The sequence below is a fragment of the Bacillus rossius genome, chromosome 5, assembly GCF_032445375.1.
Source record: "Bacillus rossius redtenbacheri isolate Brsri chromosome 5, Brsri_v3, whole genome shotgun sequence".
Taxonomy (NCBI): domain Eukaryota; kingdom Metazoa; phylum Arthropoda; class Insecta; order Phasmatodea; family Bacillidae; genus Bacillus; species Bacillus rossius.
In genome coordinates this window covers 75,447,972-75,465,598 of record NC_086333.1, presented here as the reverse complement: position 1 = coordinate 75,465,598, position 17,627 = coordinate 75,447,972, and the positions used below count along the sequence as shown (strand labels likewise).

Sequence of the window (17,627 nt, the reverse complement as noted above, 5' to 3'; positions counted from 1 at the left end):
ACCACCAACTGTTACCTTGTAACAACCCAGATTATACAGTCTTCCCCATGCAATCCAGTAATAATAATTTGTTATTAAATTTTTGTCATATTTCAGGTTAGATTATCAAAATATGTAAAGTTTTTCCTTTTAGAAGTCATTTTGAAGTGACCAGGTCGAATGTTTTTTGTGTTTTTAAAATACATAAGTTTATTTATCACGGTTTTGTTTTCCTGGTTTCTTTGTGTGGGAAGGCGTGCTGACGTAATTCTCCTTGGGTTTTTTTCCACGACCGAGGCTTTGTTTCACACGCTAGGCGTTAGTCACTGTCACGGGAGTGTGAGCAGAAGAATTTCGTGGGAGTTTGTTGCCATGCGCCGTGATTGGCTGAGAATTACCGTCAGCGACCCAGGACACTGTCCGCACAAAGGGAAGGAAGGCTGTAAAATTCAGTCATTGTTCGAGCATGTGTCGTGAGGTCGTTGTCGAGTGATGGCTCATCTAATATAATTCGTAAATAGTCTCTACATGTTTTTTTTTTTTTTTTCCAGAAATAAATTTGAATTTTTTTTTGTGTGTTCTGTTGTGCGGAAGATATTGTGATTTTTATGTGAATTAAAAAAAAAAAACTGGTAATACATCAAACATTGCATATGAAAATAAAGAATTAGGTTTTTTTTTTGACAGATGTGATGTCACTTCTTGGCAATTTCTGAATTTTATACATTTTTGGACGGCTGCTTTTATGTCAATATGTGTAAGATACAAATATAACCACCTGGATGAATGACACAAGAGAGTTATTACACACTAGCCAACAATTTATGTACTAACTTAGTACACATGCTAACGATATGATAGAAAAATTATACTGAAGTCCATCGCAGCAAGGCAGGCATAAGCCATGAACTGAAGAAACATCCAGACTGGGTGTTGACTTCCACACTTCTGTCGATGCAGGAGCGCTGTACATTGTTCGCGTGATGCTCACTACCAATTCCTTTGGTTTTGAAATGTCATGCTTCTGTTGGCACCTCGAAACTTTTTCATCTTCCCCTGCAACAAAGACAAAAATAATACTTTCCAGTTGATGTGTTAAATGTGTGCAGTGAATATTAGGCTTCAGCGAAGCTTTTTTTTCTTCCCCAAATAAAATATAAAATAATTCATACATATAGAATATTTTTCACATCATATTTAAATATACAGAAAATTATTTTTTTTTCTCACACTTCAACTGTTTCCACTACAATTTGATGGAAAATACGGTAAAATTTAAGGGGAAAAAAACATGGCAATGCAATTTCTTAAAAGTAATTTAATTTTGAACAAGGTTTGCTGATTTAAATGATTACATACATAAAATTATGAATATTTTTAATATATTTTTCATCATAATCACAGATTATTTGTTGCATAATAAAGCATGGATGTACTATGTTCAAGAAAACAAATCTAAATTTCTCTATAAATATTCTTGGCTTTATACGTACAAGTTAACCCTTTTTAAAATACTCCCAGACGTCTGGTGAATATAAGTAAAACCTGGTAATATAAATTGTTTGGCGTGCTTTTGTATACTCCACCTTTTTTTTTAAATAAACGTATGTTCCATGAACGGGTTTTGTTTTTATTAATAACTTTACCTAACAAAATTTATTTATTTTTTTTTCTGCATAATGGTCGCATCCCTACTTTTAAAACTTGATTTTAGAATAAAATGTGCGACGATTATGCGAGAAAACACGGCAATACTTAGGTTTTATAGTTAAATGCACAGAGTAAAATAATAAATACGTAGAATTATTGTGCAAAATAAGCAGCCAAACTGACTGCATGAGCCAGATACAGCATACGAAGCTCAGATACACACTATATTTCTGATGTGACTGTAAGTTTTTCAGATTCTATGATTACTAAATAACTCAGTAATTCTTTAACTGTTTACATGTACGACTTTCCCGGTATTGAAGCTATCTGGATCAAGGTAAAAACGTCTCATGCAACAACTTTTATCATCGGAACTATCTACCTAGCCCCGGACATCTCGCCGAACAAATATCTCGAGTACCTTGAACACTTGGAAGAAAAACTATCTACCACTCAAGAAGATATTTTAATTCTTGGTGATTTTAATGTTCCAGGTATTGATTGGCTCACTCGGCACTCTTCAAACATTACTCATTCACATGTCAAATCCAAAGCCAATTACCTTCTCAATTTTGTGTCTACATTGGGTCTGACCCAATATAATCACACCCAACCTTGCAAAAATCTTCTCGATTTATGCTTAACAAATCTACCTCAGTGTACAGTAACGCAAGCCTCTGAAATACTTACCAAAGAAGATCTGTATCATCCAGCTCTAAACATTAACATTGAAATTTATTCTAGCTCAAGAAGTGTTTATCCTCCCTACAGAAATTACAAGGATGGTAATTTTTTAGGTCTTTATAACTCCATAAAAAATTACGACTGGTCTCATTTCTATGAATCAACCAATGTTAATCATCAGGTGGATGTTTTAACAAATTGTATAACTGACAATATGAACATATTTATACCACTAATTTCTAAAAAATTACCCAAATATCCATTATGGTTTTCTAATGACTTAATTCAAGCATTAAAATCAAAAAAACATTTTCACAAACTTTATAAACGATCCAACAATCCTTATTATTATTTACAGTTTTCACATTTTCGCAAAATGGCAAAATCTTATATAAAACGTGATAAAATTAATTGGATCCGCTCTACTAATAACAACATCAAGAATAATCCAAAGAAATTCTGGAAGTATGTTAAATTAATGAAAGATGGTTACTATGAACAATATTCTTTAAAAATCAATGATGATATTTGTGATGATCCAAATGTTTTATCTAATGTTTTTGCACAATATTTTTCCAGTGTCTACAAGACTTCAACCAATAACGTGACGTCTTCAAACATGTCCTCGGATTCTATTCCTATGTGCTACATTTCCGAATCCCTTATTCTATGGGGCATCAAGGCTCTCAAGTCATCCAAATCCACCGGCCCAGATGGCATCCCTAATTTTATCTTAAAAGGCTGTTCGTACTTATTAGTTCCTCTTCTTTATCATATCTTTAACACCAGTTTGCATTCTCAAGTTTTCCCTGACAAATGGAAAATAGCAAAGGTCATTCCGATACACAAACATGGCTCTAAATTGATTGTGTCAAACTACAGACCAATATCTTTACTTAATGGCCTCGCAAAAATATTTGAAAAAATTATACACAAAGTTTTAAATTTTCAACTTCAAAATAAATTATCAGCCACTCAGCACGGTTTCAGATCTGGAATGTCCACCACTACTAACCTAATTACTTTTCTTAACCCAATCCATAATGTAGTTACTAACAGAGGTCAGGCAGATGCCTGTTATTTTGATCTAGCCAAAGCATTCGATACAGTAAACCATTCGCTACTTTTAAAAAAACTATCAGACTTTGGTTTTTGTACTAACTACTTGAACTGGTTTTCTAGCTATCTCAATAATAGATATTTCTTTGTATCTGTCAATAACCATAAATCCTCTTTACACCATGCTAGTTCTGGAGTACCACAAGGTGCCACTCTCTCACCTCTCCTCTTCAATATATTTATAAATGACATTACCATGGTCCTTAATTACTCAACTGGTGTACTCTTTGCTGACGATCTGAAAATCTCTAAAATAATATCTACAGTCAATGATTGCGCTCTTCTACAAAGGGACATTAATGAAATCAATAATTGGTGTCTTCTAAACTTGGTCATTCTTAACGATAGTAAAACTAAGGTAATATCCTTTACTAGGAAATATAACCCTATAGTTTATAATTACATTCTGAATAGTAACCCAATCTCAAAAACTTTCATTATAAAAGACCTTGGTGTCTTTCTAGATTCAAAATTATTTTTTCATAAACAAATCGACTACTTAAACTCCATTTCAAAAAGAACATTTGCTATTATAAAATATATCACTCATTATGCTACCAATTCTGATTCAATTATTTCTCTTTACTTGGCATTAATTCGATCTAAATTAGAATACTGTTCAACTATCTGGAATGACATTGGGTCGACTGATATTGAGAAACTAGAAAATTTACAAAACAAATTGTCTCAACTAATAATTCATAGAGGTTTTCCGCATCCCAAACTTATTCCTCTAGCAGACCGTAGAGCCCATTTGGACTATCTTTTTGTACATAACATTTATAACTATAAAATTAAATGTAGCTATATTCTTGAGAACACCGGATTGAGAATCCCCCAATTCAATTCTCGCCTCTTTTCTAGTTTATGCACTATTTATAACAAGAATGATCTTATTTATAGACTCGTTAAAAACTATAATAGACACAACACCAAGTCAAATTAATTGTGTACAGAGCTATGTTAAAGTATTTAATGTAATTTATATCCTCATACTAATTATAGTCAGTATTTTTTCTCTTTCACATTTACATTATTGTACTCTATTAAATTTTATGTCTTGCTGCTTACTATCTTACCACTTTGTACTAATTATTATTTTAAGTATTATATTTGTATTTGTCCTTGTGTTGTCTGTGTGTATGGATGTCTTGTCCTTTGTTTCTTGTTTCTTTATGTATTTATGTATATTTTGTATACGTCGTGCCCACCACTAAAGTCCCTGGACTGTTGGTGCGCATGTAACAAAAATTTAAATAAATAAATGACTAGTTACTCTAAATCATTAAAAAATTATGCTATCTACGTAATACATGGCAACACTGCATTATATTTAATGTGCGATGATAAAATGAAGTGGAGTGTCAAAAACGAAACGAAAGTTAGCAAACAGTTTCCGAAAATTGAAGTTTTATGACTTCTAGCACGGCTTAAGTTTATTTTGGGACTTTTTTCATGACGTAAATGACCTGTAGGCACCCTGTTATATCAATTGAAATATTAAGTATTTATTTACAGGAAAAAAATTTTAAATTGTAAAATATTGGCCCAACTGTTGCAAATATTTGTGAAAATTACTTTCACTCCGCCTATACCATTTAATTTTTAAATGTGTGTGAAAACTCATGAAGTCCTTAAAAACAGCAGGCCCGCAGCTGAAGACCACTAACTTCGGTTTTTCTTACCCGGGGCCTGAACACTCCTCGGTGCTGACTCTGCTGGTTCTTGGCGACGTGCTTCTTGCTGCCGCCGCTGTACGCCCCGTAGTCGACGCTGCCATAGTCGTACGGCCGGAACTCGCGCTGCTCCCGGTCTCCCCCCGCCGCCGGTGGCCCCTCGCCCTCGCCGTCCTTCTTGGGTTTCTTCTTCCTCCTCCTCTTGCTGGGGCTGGCCTCCGCCGCCACTTCCTCGCCCTCCCCTTCCCCCTCCAGCCGCGCCTGCTTCGAGACCCGCGGCTGCAGGACCGAGTCGTCCTCGCTCTTCCTCTTCGCCTGCCGACACCACAAGAACCACATCCAGCTGACGTACTTCCACGTGGGAGACGTCTCTCTTGATAACTAGTTAATCTAACACGTTTAAGCCTGTGTGAATATACTGCTACTCTTAGCCAAACGCAAACAAACTACAGTTGTAGAATTTTCGTTTACGTTAGATACACCTGCATTTCACCTAAAACATATACCGTATTTTGTGTCAAAGGTGTTTCTCTAAACTCTGCAAGTTTTTCCTTATGACATGGTGAATGGTAGACTTTTAGTAGTATAGTGACAGTAATCCCATTGGCTTGTTTACATACAAGAAAACAACTCTCACTGATTACAGCAGATGATAAAAACAAATGGTACAAAACATAAACACTGTGTATCGAGGTTTAACAGATACGTACAGTAATTCCTTGTTAAGAATATTCTCAAAGTACTTAGAATGTTTTACTGATTAACAGGAAAAAAATTTTAAATGTGTGTACACTAGGTCAGGCCTAAATTTTTTAAACTTATGCAGAAATTTATTAAAAGTAGTGTTTTCTTACAATGGTTTTACTATATTTGTGACTGTCATATTGAGATCATCATTTATATGGCTAAATGTTTCAGGGTATGGGTATTGAATATCTCGGAATTGGAATCAATAAGATATCTGGTGCGACCCATATTATAGGGCAAACCCTTACGGTTAAAACATATCTTTATAACCCAAATTATGGGTGCTACCCTTATGCGGGTAAATACGGTATAACCTCCCTTTCTGGGGGAAAAAACCTTCACACTGAAATTCTCCAGAACCAAGTACCACTGCTACATGCAAACCAGGATCCAATGTTTCCGAACCTGTTTTCGTAGTGTGTCGATTCCACAGTCTATCGTGGCAGGGGGAGCCGCGGCTGGTTCCTCCCAGGGTTCAGGGCTCTGTGGGGATTCCTGGGAGGCCGGCGCTACGCCCTCTGCCACTTGCATGAAGTGCCTGTGGATCTGCAACATGACACAGCACCTTAGTGGCTCCACGTTTACAGGTACACTACGATTAGCCACTACAATCAAACCTCTTTTTTAAACTTCTCATTAGATCAGGAAGAAATTTTGCAAAATAAGGAAAAAATGTCAAAACTAAAGAAATTTCTATAATGAAAGTTCTATTGTAGTTTCCACAGTTATCTCTTTCAGTTATTTTTAACCTAACCTAAAGAATATCATTAACTTTTTTTCATGAATATGTAAGTACAATTTACACAATATTTTATTTATATTTATAAATTTATTACAGACACCTAGATCCTGCAACCAAGGAAATATGCACCCTAACTTAGATCCTGAAATTATTCAAACACCTACTATTGTTTTAAGAATGAAAACCAATTTAAATAATTGATATATAAAACCCAACCAAAATTGTTAATAGAGGGAAATGTAAAATTTTTGTTACATTAGGATTAATAATGATCAAAAACATAGCTAACATAATTCCAATAAATTGAAAATCATCTGGACAGTGAAACACGATATTTATTTATATAAACAAATTGGGTATGTGGCCACCATGCATGTTAGAAGTATAACTTCACAAGATGAGAATGTGTAAGAATGTGTAAAAATAAAAGTATGTACATATACATACATGACCAAGTATGTGAGTGTGCAAGTGAAGTAATATTAATAACATGGTAATTAAATAGCACAAGACAAAGACGACCTTTCATCTGGAGCCAGAGTAAAGCGAATGTGTTCAGCAACGAAACCACACATAAACCATAGCGTGATTGATTCTTAGTTTATACCATGTATTTGAAAAAGGCATTAGCACTGTCCTTGTGTCAGTGTGCACAGTTGCCTGATACACCCACGGATCACAAAAGTTTCAGCCAAATCTTTTTTTAATGAAATGAAAATTTTTTTTAAATGTACTTAAAAAATTTAATTCAGTAAATGAAATTTTGCACCCAGAGCATCATCTGATATTTAACCCCTACTTCTGAGGAAACGTAACTGAAATACACCATCTTGTTTACAATCTATTTTTGTCACCGTTTAATTTGAAAAAATTTAGCTTTGTACCACCATAGCACATGCATAATTTTATTATAAATAGCAAAATAATAATGGGTGTTTAGAATTGACATTTTTTTTTATTTCAGCATGTATAAAATACTGTCCAAAGAACACTATTTTATGATCTTAAAAAATCAAAAAACAATAAAATTTAAAAAAAATTAAAGTTATAATTATTGATGTTATAGAAAATAATAACTTAAATGTTAAAAAATTAAGGAGTATTAATCTGGGCATCATTTGCACTTTCTACTGCAATCCAAGTGTGACACAGACTTTAGTGTTGCTGATGCACATAAGGAGAAGAGTGACAGGTGAAATACGTCAAGAATTAGTTTCGGCGACGCACATGCTCGAACGCAACGGACTCACCCGACTGATTCTCTCGTCGTCGTCGGCCGACGCCGTCTCTGAATCCTTCGCGGAGGCGGGCTTCGCGGCTTCCGCCTTCTCCGCGGCCTCCTTGGCCTTCTCCGCGTCCGTGTACGGCCGCACCAGCTTGTACCGGTCGTACGGGCACACGAACGTCAGCTGCTTGACTTTCTTCTTGGGCGGAGACAGCTGTCCCGCGCCGTCCCTCACCTGCACACGACAACAGGCACTCGATTCAAGGGCCCTGCCCACCCCGGGCACACACACCGTGTGCAGAGCTTCTGAAAAAAACAACACGATTCGACAACTCCTCAATACATCCTAGAGGAATCTGTTTAGGAAAAGCATTTAAGTTTATGCTGCTTCGGTTTCCGTCATTTATTTTTAAACTGTATTTTTGGAAGAGTGAAAACGACTTTAAAGTGAGCTTTCAAAATACTTTTTGGCATGAAAAACCCAGCAGTAAGGAGACTTGCATTACACCTTTATCAACAATCCTCTGCCATATAATGTTATGGTCACCACTCAAATCTCGTAATTGCCCTATGCACGAAAGAGAATACTGTACTCCAGTTCAAAGTCTTGCGATTACAGGAAATACAGCGCTAGATACTAGAGCTCTGCAGATACGACCTTGGACACAAGATAGTTGCGGGCTGCAATTTTTTTTTTTGCTTAGGAGTTTATTGTTAATTTCAGTACAGTGTTTCCCATTATCTAGCGGGTCACATTTTACAGTTTTACATTTTGCGTGCCCGCTAAAACTATATTGATGTTGGATGACATCGCAACATTACTAATCCAATAAAGCCTTGGTTCCGAACGTGTCTGAACTAAGAAATTCTACCAGCTTGCTGAAAATCCGACTCTATATGTGCTACCGTTCACTCAAAAAAAAGGGGCAATGTTTTTTTTTTTGTTTTTTTTTCAAAGGTTCACTTCGAAAACTTCCAAATTAGCACAAACAAACATTGAGACTAGGGATGGGACGAATCCACATTTTGGTCGAATCCGAATCCTTGTTCGAATCCTCAGTGTTTGTCATCGAATCTCGAATCCCAGTCCCACACTAAACTTCACCACATGTTATTAAAAAAATCACACATTTATTTTAAAAAATTACATAGGCCTATGTATTAAAAAAAAATCATATGTGTATTTATAAAATTATAAAATAAGTGCATAGTGTATACACCAGATATAAAATAGAGACAAATAACCTCAAAAACCACACATGTAAGTGTGCATCTGTCTAATTCTCTGTTAAATTAATCCTTCCTATGTTTTCAATAAAATATGTTTGTATAACGAACACCATTTAAAAAAAGTTACGTTTTTTTCTGCAATGTTATATTATTGAAGGTTGGAAATGATAAGAGTAGTTATGCTAATTGACAAAATGCAGCGTATTTTATCTTAAGTTTGTGCTATTTCCGTTACCTTTATAATATAGTTTAGGTATACAATTTTCTAGAGCTGGACAAACCTCAGTTCTCTGGTTTCGAACCGAGCCGAACCGAACCTCATACAGAAATAATTGTTTTGAATTAAAATGAACCGATGACCAGCATTTTGGTCTTTAACTGAGTGGTGAAAAAGAAAGGTTCTCCAGCCATATGTAAAATTACAACATTATATAGCTTAGCTTATATATATACAAATTTTTAATTAATGAAGAAGTTACATCTAAATTTCAAAAAGACTATCTTCCTTTTTCAGTGTACACTAACCTTCATTTAAAAAAAATATAAAGATGACGAACATTCAGCATAAGGCCACATAACATATTTTTGTGGTAGACATAACCTAACATTTTTAATAAGTAAAACTTTTTAATAGGACATCAAAAAAAAGGCGAATGTGAATTAAGTTACCTATCTACATTACAAAACCCGCTGACTGCAGTTGCTGTTTTCTTGGAAGAATGTTGCTCGTCAGAAGAAACTTTAGACGGTTTTTTGGGGTGGTTCTGGGTCATCCGGGTCGTCATTATCTTTTCTCAATTTGGAAAACTTAAACGACGTTAGCCTGCTCATCGCAATTCACCTCAAGAACAATAATATTGTAAACGTAACGTAAAAAGTGTGGTTATAGAAATTTGCGTCGGAAAAAAGAAAACACGAGAAATAATGATGGCTGCCGCGACTACGCAAGTCAACTTAGTACCGTACTGTAAAATTTACTGGACCAGTACTTTTAATACACAAGATTAAATTAATATTTTCATTACCTGACTGTTATAACCAAAAAGGCAAAAGAAAATAAATACATCCCAGTAATTTAAAATACGTAATTTACGTAATCATTTCCTACCGCATTTGTCTTGTGTTAACCTGATCATGTTAGTTTTGCCGAAATACGAGAGTTCTCGTACATGCGCTTTAGTTTAACGTATGGGGTACGCAATCTTTGGTGATTTTACAATACTTCTCGTACACGCACTATAGTTAAAGGTATAATGTACAATACCTTTGGCATTTGTACGATAGGTTATATTACCTAGTACGACAAATGCATACAAAATTCTCTAAAGCAAACAAAAAACAAAGCGCGCCTATATGAAAAAATGCTATGCGAGTTATGCGACTATTAATAATTTTTTCTTTATTTTGTTTGCTCTTGAAACTGTTGAGGCGACGACTATGCGATAAAAGTCGGAATATTACAAGTAATAGAATTTTGTTGAGCTGTTTTGTGAATGGTCTCAAATGGGGGTTAGAAAATTAGAAAAACGTAATTTTTTTTTAAACGAACTTTTGGTTTTTCGAATATATTTTAAGAGGTTTCGAACCGAACCGAACGTAAGGGTTCGGTTCGGTTCGAAATTTTCAAACTTCGCCCAGCACTACAATTTTCAATTACTACCTAAAACTCTTAAAAACCTACATCGAATCCCATCTCGAATCCCACCTCGGATCCTACGAATCCTCGAATCCATAGGATTCGGTATATTCGACGAATCCAAGATTCGAAAATCCCATCCCTAATTGAGACAATTGAAAGTGGAAGTGGTGGAGCGTGAGAGTAGAGAGTGAGGCACCTCCAGCGTCACTGCCTCGCTCTGGAACACCGTGATCTCCGGCCGGGGCTTGGCCAGCCGCGGGGCAGTGCCGCGGTCTCGAGGGCCGCCCCCCGCCGCTCCCAGCAGGACCGGGAGGTCGTCCCGGAAGTCCTGCTGGCGGGACAGGTCGTGGGGGCAGTGGAGCGGCCCGTCCAGGTCTATCTTGTGCAGCGAGGGGGCGGCCACTCTCGCACGGATCTCCTCCTCCAGTATCGGCTGCAGGACAAAACATCGCTGACGTAAAACTGACGAGATTCTTCGCCCTAACAGTGGAACAGAATTTTCAATACAGCCTTTTTTTCAAGATATTTAAAAAAATATAATAGTTAAAATGCAATACCCAAATGTTAGAGACCTGTAAAATTCGCGGACTCAATTCGCGATAGGATAGAGTCCAAATACTTTAGACATTATTTTGCTTCAGTGATTGGGCCACAGTTTATCTGAAGGACTCTGAGCCAATGAAAAATCTTTAACAGAAGAATTAGCGAATCACGATCATTCCAGTCAACAGGTGTTAAGAGTTGGTAACCAATCAGCAGATGTAATTTGCACGAGTGCATAGAGGATCATGGAGTCTATCCTTTAGGGACTTGAAATCGCGAATTTTACAGGTCTCTACCAATTGTACTCTTAACACATTTTAAATGTACTTCATAAGTTAATCTTGCTATTACGTCAGTAATGTTTGGTTTCACAATTTTAGATTTTCATTTACAAGCAGTGGCAGATTATTAACTTGCTAAATGTTTCCAAAATTGTTCTTATTCAGCATTTGTGATGTGCTGACTGAACACACACTCAATAACTTATAATTGTATTCATGGATTTTTCTGAATATAGTAAAATATTTAATTGATCTTCGTCTTTGACTTTGAATCAAACGGAAAAAAATGGTCTTCAACCACCATTAAAAAATGAAGTACACAAATTATATTTACAAAAAATTACCAATTTTTTAATCAAGACAAATATGTTCATTTATGAAAATAAAATAATTTTGAAAAATTATTTACTAATTCATGAAATACAATTTATTTAAATCAGGCCTAAATTAAAAAAAAATCAAATTATTAAAATAATACCTTAATCTGTTCTGTTTTTTTAATATTTGTATTTTTTTTTATGTCTTTAAAAGCATTCACACTTTAAGTGCTGATTAGAGGTGGGACGATACCACACTTTCGATACTCGATTCTGTATTGTTTTTTCAGTTCGATACTTTCGATACTTCGATACTCCAGGGAAAAATATTTTCCCATTAAGTAACAATTATTACAAGTAACATAAATTAGTTTTAAACTATATAAATTCAATCTATCATACCAGCACAATGTCAGATTAAACTTAAATAAGGTGGTGCACCGATATGACTTTACCGATTACCGATTCAATTACCGATTATGAGAGCAATAATCGGCAGATACCGATTCAGTTACCGATTATAATGAACAAATTTTTTGAAGTGTAATAATGCACACAAAAATTTTTATTCCCATGTGAATCTAATAACAAGACTAGGTAAAATTGTGAATACAGTTATAATAACAGTATAAAAAAATATAAAATACACTATTAAGTCATTGCAAAGTGTAAATTAAATTAACTTCTGTTTATATTTGTTATTGTAAACAACTTGAACTACAGTCTAATAATTGTAATTTACAATGGGTAAGTTTTTGTTGCGGAAAACTAGCATTATTATCGACTATCACATAAGGTTGCATCGAGAAATTACCGTTTAACAATGTAAACATGTTGCTATATTTTGTTCACTTGAGTTTATAGAAAAATGTTTCCACACTTCACTTTTTTTCTCCCTAGTCGCCATCTCACTATAATTATATAAAAATGACTCAAAACCAATTCTAGCAGATGTGATTTTATTTATGTTGACTGAATGTATAAAATTATATATACTTTTTCACTTTTCACGTCACATACAAATAACACAACGGATAATGTTACCAAAGACGCCCATAACGAGTTTGTAAAACGCAGTGATAAACTCTGAAAGGCATCGGGACCATGATTTTGAACCGCTACTACGACTCGAAAAGATCGATTGTCATAGAATCCACTGCAACTGCTTGTGGTATTTTGATTGCGTGCCATCTATTTTACGTCTCTGGCTATATGTAATGTACAAGGCCACTAAACAAAAGACAGAACAAAAGACGAAACGTAAATAAACGTGTAGGAAAAATGTATTTTTTATTGTTCGAGGCAATGAGATTTATTAAACTTAACGAAATATCTGTAATCTTGATATGACGGAGTTAGATGAATTTTGTAATATATACAAATATTACCGTATTTCGTCCTAAAATGTGTAACAAAATATTACATGGTAAAAACCTACTTAATTACGCCGGGACGTAGATAATCGGCAAAGTTATCGGTAAGATAATCGCCGATTACGATTAATCGGTAAGTACCCATAATCGCCGATTACGATTCATCGGTATCCGCATCGGTGCACCACTACTTAAATACATAATGTGTAAATAATTGCATTTTATTAATGAAAGATATGAATTCATCATTATATATACATATAATAAAACCACTAGAAATGTAAAATACAGTCCATAATCAAGTAAAGCTGACATGAGAAACAGTGGCCTTACAAAATGTTTGAAGTCCTTTCTTGGATGGGGGGGGAAGTCACCAAGCCTAAATTAGAAATAAAAAAATTAGGCTATTGTAAAAAGAAAATCAGAAATTTTTTCTTGTTTGTTACATTTTACAAACAAATTGATGCAACAGAACAATTGCACCATTTTCATAATCATTGCTAGTTTGCACCACTAGTCTCGCTTGGTGCTGGCCATAGATGCTACGAGCGAAGTGCACAGTCTTCCTGATACTATCCATATCTATGGTGCGATAAAGTTATTTTCTTACGTTTGCAAAGGTAAACAATGAACGTTTTTCAAAATAAAAGCATTAATTAAAACGTAATTTATCAGGAGGAATATCTAACAAAAAAATTTGTGAATTTTAGGACTTATCCGCTTCGTAAAAACGTATGAAACGGGAAGTTAATGATTTTATAAGTGTATGTTCCGGGAAAGTAAACCATTGTAAATATAGTAGTACTTTCGGCGGGACCAAAATTAATCGGCGTATGACACGGGAAAATGTATGAAATGGAAACGTATCATCGAGGTTCTACTGTAGTTGTATTTTGTACGATGGCGACTCAAAACTTAATTCAATACAAATGAACAAGCATTCCGGTATCGAAAAAATGTATCAAACTTACAGTTCCGATACTCGATACTTTGCGATACCGTCAAGTATCGAAGATATCGAGGTATTGAAGTATCGAAAATCCCATCAATAATATATATATATATACACTTATCTGTGTTTGTCTTTTGTTTTCTTAATGTATGTGTGTTTGCCTGTTTATACACACACACACATGTTGCATCAAACTTATAAAGTTGTTGGTAGGAATACAACAAAATGAATGTCTTCCCTTCCCCCCCCCCCCCCCTCCCCACCCAATCACCCCGGCGAATGTGTTGAGACGACCTTGACGAGCGGCTGGTCGCGGGCCTGCAGGATCAGCTGGTGCAGCTGGACCAGGTTCTTGCGCACGTGCGCGGGGATGGGCTTGCAGCACGCCAGCACGCCCTGCATCTCGCGCGGCAGCTTCTCCGCCATCTGCAGCAGCATGTGGCTGGGCAGCACGTACCTGCGCAACATGCCACGCCGCGACCTCGCACTGATTCATCAAGCAATAAGCACGCAACACAAAAAATTGTCACTTGAATGATTCCATGAGAAAGAGCAATTTTATTTTATCTCAATTTTGCAATGCATAAACACGGTGTCTACCGATATTTTGTGAACCAATTTCAGGACTTTTCAGTAACTTAAAATAAAACTAACTTAAGTCTTTTTTCGTGTGAAAGGTTTTTTTTTTTAAATACTTACATTATAAGCCAAAAAAACATTGTCAATTGTAATATGAAACTGATCTACTATTCGTAATATACAGATTTTTAAATTAGAATTTCCACATAACTGGACACTTAGTAATTGTTTATATTTAACAATTGATTATAAATTGAAACGAGGCATTGAAACAAAATGCCAGTTAGCGAAATGCTAATGAAAAAGGTTTTGTGACTGCCCGCACAGTTGCTGTTATTCAGGAATATTTTTTTTGAGACTTTCGTGAACAGTCATTCGGTTTCTTACCTTTACATGACTTTAGGAACTTTCATGGCCTGTAGTCACCCTGATAAAAATTATTAAGTGTTTCATAATAGCTTACATTGTTGTTAGCAGTGAAAAATTAAACATTTCTATTCACTACATATTAGTGATGGCTCTAATCCCAATTTTCTTGATTCCGAATCTCTAATTCTAATCCCAAAAGAGTACCTCGAATATACCCCTCAAATCCGAATCTAGTTCTCAAGGGTCAAAAATAAAATAATGTATAAGAAATGAAAAGTTTTACTATAGTGTTGAAACATTCAACCCATTAAAAGTTTGTTTCACAATATGTTTCCAGAGTCAATAACTATTGTAATTACATGTTATTAGTATATCTTGGGGAATGGTAACAGGAAAGGCATGAAGAAAAATATTGACCCAGTACACTTCAAGGTTATCAGTGTTTAATTTATTTTAATTTTCTTCTTTCCTCTAACATCTTTCTTCGAATCTTTTTCCTCAAATATTGAATCCTTCGAATACTAATGATTTGAAAGTATTCAAGGATTCAAGGATTTGATTGCACAGTTTTTGAGAACACAGAATCTACTAAATATTAAATATTTCATTGAGTGTCCTAAATGTGTCTCTTTGTCCCACACGTGACACTAAATAATAATCTACACCACTATAACCCCTCAAATATTTTCACTTTATTTCTGTTCTACAGGTCAATAAGTAAAATAGCGAAAAGTCAGAAGATAATATTGTAAAAAATATCAAAGCTGAACAATCTCTTTTAATTTTACTGACTCGCATTACTAAAATTGTAAGTATGAATAAATGGTAGTAAATACATGTCCCACACATGAAAAATGGATTTATTTTTATCCTGTTGATCTAGGGAAGAAATTAATAACATTATAACATGCTATCATGGGTTTATTACATTCCTAAAATATGGCCATTAATGTTAATTAACAGGATAAAATATAGCAAAAAAAAATTAGTTCAAAAATCCCACATGTAGTGAAATCACCCTTTTACTTTGACAAATAAAGTTTAAGGAGTTAAAAAACAACATTTAATGATGCGTAGAGACAGGTGTTTTCGGTGAAAAAATTTGCACAATTTCGTTACTTTTTACGAGATGATTTCGGTATATATTTCACTATTTTATCAGTAGTTTCGTCAAAAATTTCGTTTATTTTAAAACTGTAATATGAAGTTTATGAATATAAGTTCTACGTAAATGTGTTTAATATAGTGATGGCCCGATATCCAAAAAACCCGATACCGATTCCGATATTTCCAAATTTACCGATCCGATAACCGATACCCGATATTCCGATATTCTGATAATAGGCCTATCTCATTTCTAACACTGATTCTATAAAATTGTGGTTCTGGAGTATTGTTAGAGACAATAATGAAAAATGTTAAATATTAATAAAACATATAAATGTGAATGTATATTATTTTTATTAATTGTAAAATATAGTAAATTCACATTAAATGAAAGCTAATAATGAATTTATCATAATGGCCTACAAATAAGCTCTCTATATTCAAGGTCTTAAAAATTTAAATTGTTTTTCAAGGCCAGATAAAGCAATATTCTGGTGTAGGTATTACCTACAGTATGCAAAAACATATTGTAACTACAAGGAAACAAATTTAAAATTTTCGTGGAGAAATGTTGAGAAATATTGTAGCTGTCCGGTATTAGTCTCTAGTGTATTTGCTTATAATGTATGAATTACAAGCCACTGCATGTCTAAGTCCAGTGTCTCAACTGTAATCTACGAAAAATACCGTCCGAAAAACGGGAAGCCCACAACTCACGTAGTTTCGGTTCCCTGCAAGAATTTCCGAAGATTTCGGAAGTTTATTAACGCCACTTCAGCCGCTAAATCAGAAGTTCAAGCATGTTGTGACACCTGACCTGACCTAACCTAACCTAACCTAACACTTTGATTTTTTTTAATTTCAATTTTTGAGAGAAATCCGAAGTTGCACGAACGTGGTAGGGAACCTAAACTACGTGAGTTGTAGGCTACCGCCGAAAAACGTCAAACTTTTGTACCCTTTGTAAAATTTCATCACGGTAAATGACACGCTAGAAAGGAAGGTCTTCAAGTAGTAAATTTTGTGACCATTGTTCAAGTGTATCACTCCATTTATTAGTGCGAAAACACGTTAAAAATACGTGAAAAGTAATTTCAATACAACTTTGAAACGTACTGCAGAGTTTATAATAAAACCATACATCTTTATTTATGTTGTTTTCAATGCACTCAATATAGCCAACATAATACCTTTTCTGCAACTTGCCCTACGTAAACACGTTTCATATTTTAGCTTTTGTAAAAACTTACGTAATGTTTTTGTATAGAACAGCAGTTGGCGACCATGAAACGACACGGAAAGAAAATGTCTGTTATATCAAGCAGCAACTTTATTCTTCTTCATGTTTACTTACGGCTACACCACTTATTAAATTGAATGTCGTAATTATTTTCGTTTATGTTTTCAATTTATGT

The 17,627-nt window shown here is 34.8% G+C and overlaps 1 protein-coding gene across 1 annotated transcript in view; it reads right to left on the bottom strand.

Annotated features, from left to right (window-relative positions):
* Positions 1-705: 705 nt before the first annotated feature.
* Positions 706-17,627, bottom strand: part of LOC134532023 (exosome complex component 10 homolog) — a 32,591-nt gene continuing 15,669 nt past the window's right edge. The window contains exons 11-16 of the mRNA XM_063368150.1: positions 14,452-14,614; positions 10,888-11,124; positions 7,848-8,057; positions 6,261-6,401; positions 5,118-5,423; positions 706-1,035 (exon numbers count right to left, since the gene is read on the bottom strand). Coding sequence (XP_063224220.1) covers positions 970-1,035; positions 5,118-5,423; positions 6,261-6,401; positions 7,848-8,057; positions 10,888-11,124; positions 14,452-14,614 — 1,123 coding nt within the window. The 3' untranslated portion in view covers positions 706-969. The remainder of the gene's footprint in view (positions 1,036-5,117; positions 5,424-6,260; positions 6,402-7,847; positions 8,058-10,887; positions 11,125-14,451; positions 14,615-17,627) is intronic.